This window comes from Triplophysa dalaica, chromosome 18, assembly GCF_015846415.1.
Source record: "Triplophysa dalaica isolate WHDGS20190420 chromosome 18, ASM1584641v1, whole genome shotgun sequence".
Taxonomy (NCBI): domain Eukaryota; kingdom Metazoa; phylum Chordata; class Actinopteri; order Cypriniformes; family Nemacheilidae; genus Triplophysa; species Triplophysa dalaica.
Window position 1 is genome coordinate 1,219,584 of NC_079559.1, and position 9,270 is coordinate 1,228,853.

The window sequence follows — 9,270 nt, forward strand, 5'->3', positions numbered from 1 at the left end:
CGTCTGGTAAAGCGGATCAATCCGAAGACCAGCAAGTTCGACCTAATGGTGAAAAAAGACATTATTTAGTACTCCTTCGCATAGAAAACAGTCAGTAAAGAGGAGGACGACAATATATATATATATATATATATATATATATATATATATATATATATATATAAAAAGAGAAAATCCCGTTTGCGAAATGTTAATACATCTCACTACATTTGTAAACACAAACAGTTACTCATCTTAAAAATCATTTTAGCCTATACCATAAATAATTTATGTCTTAAAAACATAATTTATTTCTATAAGAAAATGTATAGAAAACGTCCTTTTAAGGGATGCATCACAGAAAGTCACCAGTTACCATGAAATTTCTGTCCATTCGACATAAAAATCCAGGCAACAATTCGATACATCGAGTCTATCAAGGGTTCGAACAGCCAATAATCACGAACGAAACGGCGTGACGTCAAAGTCCCGGTAGAAAAGGCGCGTTGGGTTTGCGCACGTTTGGAGAGGGAAGAGCGCAGGGAGGTTGGATCAGCCTCACTGCCATCACTGGATTGTACAAACCAAAAGTGTCCTCAACTCCTCCTCCTCCTCAATTACCTACATGCTGAGCTTACTGCATGCGGGACGATCAACAACAGGCTCTTTTCACAGAAAATACAACATACGACAGGGCAAGCATCTCATTGAGTTAGTTGCCTTTTCTGCGTATCCAAGCTGAAGTTGGACGATTTGCGCGTGTGTGCGCGCCATGACAAACTGTCGTAGAGGAGCCGAAGACACGAGAACGAAGATATAGTCACTTACACGATCCTTATCTTCATTTAATCCTTTCCCGGGAATTATATTGCTGCTGTTTTTATTTATTCTTCGACGATGCAACGTCGGATTTTTTCTGCGTAATGACCGGTGGCAGCCGACAAGCTCCAAGACTGATTTCTGAAGAGGCGAGAGAGAAAAACTATTGAGATCTCACACTGACAAATGCATGTCCAAAATGTGGTAACTGAAAGTTACTCACGAAGAAAAAGGAGGGTCCAGTGTTGCACATGTAGAGGGGGCATCAGGAGCTGGTATGCACTCAAAGCTCTGGAATGCTCGTATAGGTTATACCAATCTATCTGTAGCGGGTGCATGCTTTGAGGTCTGAGAAATTATTGCATACAAAAGAGCCGGAGCTGACAGTTTTGATAACGATTAGCTCGATCAGATTCTCCAAACGGGATTTCTTTAATGAGAGAGAGAGGTCATATGAACTGCACAGGACTAGAAGTGCGTCTCACGGAAATATTGGGTTGCAGATCTGACGGAAACACGTGCTGTTCGGTCTCATCTGCGGCGACGATGCTTTTCCACGGTCTGCCTGGAGGCGAGATGCATGGTGTTATGGAAGAAATGGAGCGGAGAGGAAAGAGAGATTCTGCGACTATCAGCTCGGCCATAGATATGGGGGAAACAGAGACGGTAGGAGAAAGCCATGCCTCTCGCTTCAGGCGTTTGCTTGGAAATCCTGATAGCCCATGTTAACTGAACCGTTATTCAGACTGTGATATAGAGGCCCAAAAGATGTGATTTCGATCCAGTCTATTTAAACAAACTTCAAACTTCTGCGAGGCCAACATTTCAGGCCTGTTCTTCAATGCATGGCTTGTAATCTTTTGTCGTGGGTGGATTCTTTAAAGCTACGAGATACAAATAGGCTATTTGGGCAATTGTTACATCTATTCGTTTAATTTTTGTAACTGCATGCATGTAATCCTGCACGAGATATTGACTGATTTAGTTTCGATAATCAAGTTACGAAAATAATAATAACGACGAATCAATTTGGCCTTAGCAACAATGCAGGAAACAATTAAAACTAACATATACACAAGCAAAATAAAAATCAACGTTTTTGTTTTGTTTTTAAGAATTGGTTATATAATTTTGCGAAATATAAAGTATGCTAGTATTCACCAGTAACTTTCAGTTTTGTAGTTTATTCTGGTTAATCAATGTAGTTAGTTCTGTTATATTATTAACGCGAAGTTCAGCAATTTAACGTTACCATAATTAAAAAAACTAAATACTCAGCCTTACTTTTATTCTTAGAATTACCTTGAATTATTTACATTAAATTGCCGAGAAGAGAGAGAAAGAGCAGACATTTAATAAGAACTCAACAAAATTCTTTTCGATCTTATTGTTAAATACAAAAACTAGACATTTATGAATTGATGCCTTGAAAATAACATTCTTTTGTCAGTTTGTTTGGCTCATGTAATGCTTAAAGCTGTTTACGTTTTTGTAAATACATGCAGGCCAAAATGCAGGACGATAAATACAAAAACATAAATAAAGGTTCACGGCGTTTTGCGTTCGAAGAGTTTTATTGAATTGCTGTAATTACTTATAAATGATTTAAGTACAATCATTTGTTCTATTGTGTATTTTATAATATTTGATATTTTATGTTATCTTATAATTGTAATGAAAAATATTGATATTTCGCTGCATAAAAAGAACATGTTATAACATCTATTCTTATACACACCAGTTACTGTTGCTCTTAGATTGCGAATTAGATCTTAAACCCCTCCCATTCTGTACACAAGTAATGAAAACTAGTAATAGTTTTATTCTTAGTTTTATTTCTGTAAATGCGCAAAATACAGCATGTAAGGTTTACATTGTTACTCTATATTCACTTTGCATGAACAATTTAATGTTTATATGTTCGTTTGGATAAAATACCGTGTGGGATTTGAGTTTGGGTATTTATTGGGTCTTGTGTGTGTTTGTCTGTGCAGAACATGCCCTCCATCAGCGGGGACCGGGTAGCTCTGTGTGCGGGCTGTGGAGGGAAGATCTCGGATCGCTATTACCTGCTCGCGGTGGACAAGCAGTGGCACATGCGCTGTCTGAAATGCTGCGAGTGTAAACTAAACCTGGAATCTGAGCTCACCTGCTTTAGCAAAGACGGGAGCATCTACTGCAAAGAAGACTATTACAGGTGTGCACAACACATATCCAGAAGCACAACACTGCACGACATCGAACCTTTCGTTATGGGTAAATGGGAAAACTCAAAGCCTGACTTTTTAATTTAGGGTAACTTAATAAATCAGGAACATAAATTGATATTTTCCGGAATAGCCTACATTTACATTTACATTTACATTAATTTACAGTTTGAATGCACTGAAAGCGTCTGCAAAAAATGCGTAATTGTAAATATTAATAAAGTTAATAAAGTTCGTTGACTCACAATAAAGCGTTTTCTAAAAAAAAAAAACACACACACCGAAATGTCCTATTTTTGTCTTGCATTTGATATTTTTGGACGCCATTTTGTAATTTAATAATTCATAAAAAAAGATGCGTTCGACAAAGAAGTATTATGTATAGAAAATTACATGTCACTGTTACGTTGCGCTTACCGATTCCGTTTTGCTATACAATTTAAAGACAGGGGAAATAAGATGCCTATTTAGATAATCATTTAAGTACAGCTTTATCCACTCCTATCTTCAATTAGGAAGTGGCACAGTCTCAATGGCACGTAATTGAGCAATTCTTGAACATTATTAGCGATAAACGAGTTTAACTTTATCCGTGCTGTTAAGTGATTTATGTTTTATTTTAGAGAAATCCCATCACGTGCAAAAGCATTGCACATTTTTTGTCAACAGTCGTCGATATTTATTCATGCACAGCATTCGAGTGTTAGAGCCACTTTCAGGTTGAAGTGTGCTGTAAGGTCACAACTGCTCTATTCTCCCGCAGAAGGTTTTCGGTGCAGAGATGTGCCCGGTGCCACCTCGGGATCTCGGCCTCGGAAATGGTCATGAGAGCCAGGGATTTGGTGTACCACTTGAACTGTTTCACCTGCACGACGTGCAACAAAATGCTGACGACTGGGGACCACTTCGGCATGAAAGACAGTCTAGTGTACTGCAGGCTACACTTTGAAACGCTCATCCAGGGAGACTTCCCCACGCATTTCAATCACACGGATGTAGCTCCTAATAAAGGACTGGGCAGCACGGGCCCTCTAGGACTGTCTTATTATAACGGCGTGAACACGGTGCAGAAGGGCCGACCGAGAAAGAGGAAGAGCCCGGGGCCCGGAGCCGACCTGGCGGCGTACAACGCAGGTAAGACCGACTCGCACTTGTTGTTGTCTTTGACGTTGCTATAAAACTGTTTTTGCAAGTGGATTTTTATTTCAATATTGTTGATATGAGTTCTGTAACAACTTGGTAATGTTTGGCTAAGTGTTCGATGTCTTTTTACGTTTTTCAACTCTTTAATGATCAGTATTAAATAAACGAAAATGTAACTCTACCTTTTAACAATTTGGGCCTACGTTTGTTATGAAATCATTATAATGACGAAGGCACATAATTAATAAACTGATTTGCGATTATCTTGAATTAGGTCAATAACAACCTGAAAACAATTTTAATTTGCTGTAAATAGTGTAACATTTAAAATAAAAAAGAAATGTATAGTAATAACGAAACAATACGTGTAGGCAATTATTCGATTGTTGACTATAATGTGCTTCAAAAGGCTTGATTTATCTAATTAGTTTGTTAAAATAAATCTCTCTCTTTGTATATATGTAGCCTATATGTAGTTGTTGGCCATTATTTTGCTGTACAAAATATTGCGGGAAAAATACATGAAATCCTCAAACATTTCCTCGGGTATTTATAGGCCTATGTATCGAAAATGTGTTAATATAGTCTTAAATTATGGTATTTAAAAAAACACGTATATGTAAACGCAAATTAAACTATGAATAATGCAGTATGGTCCACTTACTTAAGACAATCGATACACATCACAAATCTCTGCCAAACACTTTAAGCTTGAGCTGAACAATTTGGAACAACGTGACTTGTTCGCCTGGGCATTTCAGGCCCCTCAGCGGGGCATGTGGGCCCCTGCTTGAGGACCAAACAGAGGAATGATGACGACTACAGGGGCTGACAAGTGGAAAATGGCTTAGATGCTAGTCGAGATCTACAGAAGATTAAACACAAGAGAAAGAAAGAGGGGAGGAGAGAGACAGAGAACATGTAACTTTTCCAGGCAAATGCTGACAAATTCGTTTACCAGTGCTCTGTTTTCACATGGGCTATAAAAAGATTTATTTTTAATATTAAAGTCTGTTTATAGGATATGACTATAAAAAAAACGAAAATCGACAAGTCTTATCTTTTACCGAACATATAATAAAATTGAGCAATAAATCAGATTTGTTTGTATTTTAAGATCAAATAAACGTCACCATTTATCATATTTAGGACATGAACCTCCTTTGACACGTATATTTAAATGCAAATATATTTCTGGCAACGTTAAGACAAGAAAATAAGACAAAAGTTTATAAGTGTATTTTCGAGCAAAAATTGCGCAAGAAAACGATCACTTTAGACGTTGTTTTGTTGCTTTGTTGTCTGGGATCTTTCTTTTAAATTGTCAAATTTGAACCATTGCTTGTCTTGTGTATTAAACAGCGTTTAAAGTAGTCTATGGTTAAAAGATATCAAATAGAAAGTTAGATAAAACTTTGTTGAAACCACATCGATTCTTAGAAAAGCAGTTAAGTTCAGGGTGTCTGTGTTCTTAAGGCAGGACAAAGTCAGATCATTGCTGCCCCCATCAGATCACACTTTAAACAACAGCACAGGCAGGAAAAAACCTGACAAATCAAGAACAATAAAGATTCCCTGTGACAATATTACTGTGAACAAGAGTCATTCTGTGTTAGAGATTAAATTGTTCTTGACATGCATCATTATTGTAAAGGTAACAGTTTTTCTCAATGGCCATATTTCTGTCAGGAGAAAACATTTGTTCGCCATGTGTAGCGTTGTAAGCATTCAAGGTTAATTATCTGAAGTGTTGATCAGACCGTTTTCAATGACTAATATTTGTAGTTGTCAGAGAAAACATAATTCCGAACTGTCATGCGTCTAGCAACACATAAACTTCTGCCAAGAATTTGGAACTGGCGCAAACACATTTCTGACACATTGAGACAGGCCTATCTCCTAAACACTCGTGCCCAGCGATGGATGCATGAATTACATTCAACACAAGTCATCTTATAAACAGAAAGGAAAAGATGCCACGTGTAGAGGGGTTCGCACTGGCTTAATGTTTTTGATGCATTGTTTTAACTCAGTGCACTTTTTAAGAAATGCAGAAAAAATGTATTCACGTTTTAATATTCACACAGCTGAATGTGAACATGCATATTGTGTTCAGAATCTTCTTTTTTGTAAAAAAGAAATTTGACGTAAGGTCACATCATCATGCAGATCATTAAAGATGCAGTAACTTGCAAACGCAGCAATATTATTGTGCTGCGACTTCTCTGTTATTCAGTTTAAATTGAAGACTAAACACATTTCTAGAGAGCCAGGAGAGACACAACAAAAGACAAAAGAGGGAGAGAAACCTTCTCATTCTCATTCGCCTCCCTGCATATGATGAAACACCGAGCTGTCTGCCTCTCACAATCTATCTGTATAATTTCATTCAAGGATTTTACAGGGAAATATTAAATTACTATGGAGTCTATTCAAGCACCTCAATGCTTCAGAGAAATCTGCCGGGTTTTTTTTAACTGTGTCTTAATAATGTGCTGTTGAAATGTGTATAATACACACTATTTGGCACACAAACAATAAATGTTTGTGTAACAGCAGAATAGTTCATATCTATGTTATGTGTTTCAATTCAAACAGCTTTGAGCTGCAATGAGAACGATGGCGATCCAATGGACCGGGACTCTCAATACAACAGCAGCCAGAAGACCAAACGCATGAGAACGTCTTTCAAACACCATCAGCTGAGGACCATGAAGTCGTATTTTGCCATAAACCACAATCCTGACGCCAAGGACCTGAAACAGCTGGCTCAGAAAACAGGATTAACCAAACGTGTGCTACAGGTCAGAAATCTCCTATGAGTTTTTGTACTAAATTAAATAATGTGTCTAGTTTCGTCAAATATAGAAGTCTTACACATTCTTGCACTTCGGCGACAAAACAGACAGAGGAATTAAAAATGTAATGATATGTAATTTGCCTACTCAGACCATGTTTAAAGGCGAAGGTTGCAAGCAAGAAATGTAAATGAAATACATGCAGAAACGAAGCTTGCGTTTTAGATCATATCTACAAATAAAAGGCTGTTTGTCAGCCATCGCTGAAACCAGAAAAAAACTAAACACACTTGGCTTGTAAACGCTTTGGCAAGGCAACCAAGAGACAATGCATGAGCTCAAACTAAGAATAAAATCTCCAAGCGTTAATGATGGTTGCCAGAAAACAAAGCCGTCACGCTGCTTTGAAGACACTAATGCGTGTCCCTCGTGTATCACAACATTTTCTCACGTTTCTGTGCACTCGTTTCTAACTGCTGATGCCGTCACGTCTTCTTTCAACGCAGGTTTGGTTCCAGAACGCTCGGGCCAAGTTCAGACGGAACCTTCTACGTCAGGAGAACACGGGTGTGGACAAAGCCTCGGACGGCTCGACCCTGCCCGGAGGAACGCCTTCCGGACCGGCCTCGGAGATTTCCAATGCCTCCATGAGCCCGTCCAGCACCCCCACCACCCTCACAGACCTTACGAACCCCACCATGCCGACTGTCACCTCCGTACTGACCTCTCTGCCGGGCAGTCTGGACGTTCACGAATGCCGGAGTCCCTCGCAGAGCACGTTGACCAGCCTCTTCTGATGCTCATTTAGAGACGTGCGAGTGTGTCGACACCTCTGCCTGACGCCCAATCCCGGATGCGGTGTTACCAGGGTTCGCCTTTTCAACGTCTCATTGACTTTATGAAATATCCACTGAAATCAGAAACAGCGTTATTTTATCATTTTGTGAAGCATCATTTCATTGTGACTCAAGTTATTCACAAACCCACTGTCAAACATTTAAACCGATCTACCTGGACATCTGTCGTGTAGGCCAGGAGCTCTACTGATGTGGCCGATTTGACATTATAAGGACGCTGGGAAGTAGGAGAGATGAACTGTCGCTTGGCCACGAGCCGCTTTAGAGTATTGGAAGCAGACTCGAGTCTCACTGACGGATCTGTTGAGCATTTTCTGTTTAAAGTCTTTGAAGCCATTCAAGACTTGATTTGCATTTTTATTTCATTCGTCCCCCAGCAATGTTTACAGTGAGAGACTGAGACTGCAGATGATGGCAACAGATCCATGTTCTTATTTATGTTCACACACGGGGGTCAGTGCGTGGAAAACCGGATTACAATGTGAATCACGAGATAAGAGTAAAAACAGCAAAGGTTAGCCTGACTGTCATGTGCCTTATCCTGCAGTGTAGTCACTGAAGCCCCTTTAGCGTCGCTGAAAGAATGACATGTATATTTTCATTTCTCGGATGAAAACGGTGATTCTGCATACACGCGTAGATAAACACACAGAGGAAAGTTACGTCCGTATACTCTCATTCCAACATATTACCTCACTCAGACATCACTGGATATGAAGCAGTATGAGGTGTTTCAATCTCACGAGACGACACAAAGCACTGATAGAAGAAACAGCACAGAGAGACTGACTCAAATCTGTAAAAAGACAAACCTTGACAGGAATAGCACCTGAAACGGATCCAATCGCAAATAAATACTGATTTATGGAAGGAAACCTGTTTTTTCCTCATTCGGTTAGGTGATTTTTTTTGTGTTCAACCATTAAGATGTGACAGTGTTGGAGACAGGGTAAATGTTTCCATGGTAACCTGAGGCTGCTTGTTGAAAATGCTGTACAGTTTTGACAGATTATTGAGTAATTGAGTCCACTCCCTGCAGTATACCCTTTGATGTAAATCTTCAGTTCTGTAAAAAATATACAAAATTGAATCACTAGTCTGTGGTCCTCATTATTTCGCCCATTTCAAATGCTTGTACACCATGAAAAAACGTAGCTAGAACTCTAACAAAGAAACCACGGTTAAACTGAACGGTAATAAATTCAGATTATGCCAACAAATGTGTTACATTGTCTCTCTCCAAAAAATAATAATACGATTATAGTCTGTAAAATATGAATGATTTTACCAGATGCACATACAATGATTTCATAGCAGTTTATTTAGAATGTAGGATGTGTGCCAGTCCATTTCTGAAGTCTCTTTGAGTCCTTTGATTTCATAACACTTTAAAAACGCATGCATACAAGAAAACAGACGTAAATCGTGGTGACACATCACAATAAGGTTTGTTAACAAAGTTAATAC

The 9,270-nt window shown here is 38.8% G+C and overlaps 1 protein-coding gene across 3 annotated transcripts; it reads left to right on the plus strand.

Annotated features, from left to right (window-relative positions):
* The first annotated feature begins 521 nt into the window (after positions 1 to 521).
* lhx2b (LIM homeobox 2b) lies at positions 522 to 8,882 on the plus strand. Of its 3 annotated transcripts, XM_056773492.1 has the most exons (6): positions 522 to 1,073; positions 1,302 to 1,464; positions 2,793 to 2,995; positions 3,769 to 4,139; positions 6,747 to 6,952; positions 7,453 to 8,882. In XM_056773492.1, exons 2-6 carry the CDS (start codon positions 1,345 to 1,347, stop codon positions 7,741 to 7,743), a joined length of 1,191 nt encoding a protein of 396 aa, XP_056629470.1. In that variant the 5' UTR covers positions 522 to 1,073; positions 1,302 to 1,344; the 3' UTR covers positions 7,744 to 8,882. The 3 variants fall into 3 exon arrangements, with proteins under 3 accessions (XP_056629470.1, XP_056629468.1, XP_056629469.1); XM_056773490.1 differs by having other exon boundaries at positions 522 to 1,464; XM_056773491.1 differs by having other exon boundaries at positions 522 to 1,464; positions 3,772 to 4,139.
* The last annotated feature ends 388 nt before the right edge of the window (positions 8,883 to 9,270 follow it).

Bases quoted from the DNA above. Each gene is read 5' to 3' on its own strand.
- lhx2b (XM_056773490.1), top strand. From the start codon at position 1,234: ATGAGAGAGAGAGGTCATATGAACTGCACAGGACTAGAAGTGCGTCTC. The intron at 2,996-3,768 runs GTGTGCACAACA...ATTCTCCCGCAG, and splicing joins TGCAAAGAAGACTATTACAG to AAGGTTTTCGGTGCAGAGAT. The intron at 6,953-7,452 runs GTCAGAAATCTC...CTTTCAACGCAG, and splicing joins TAACCAAACGTGTGCTACAG to GTTTGGTTCCAGAACGCTCG.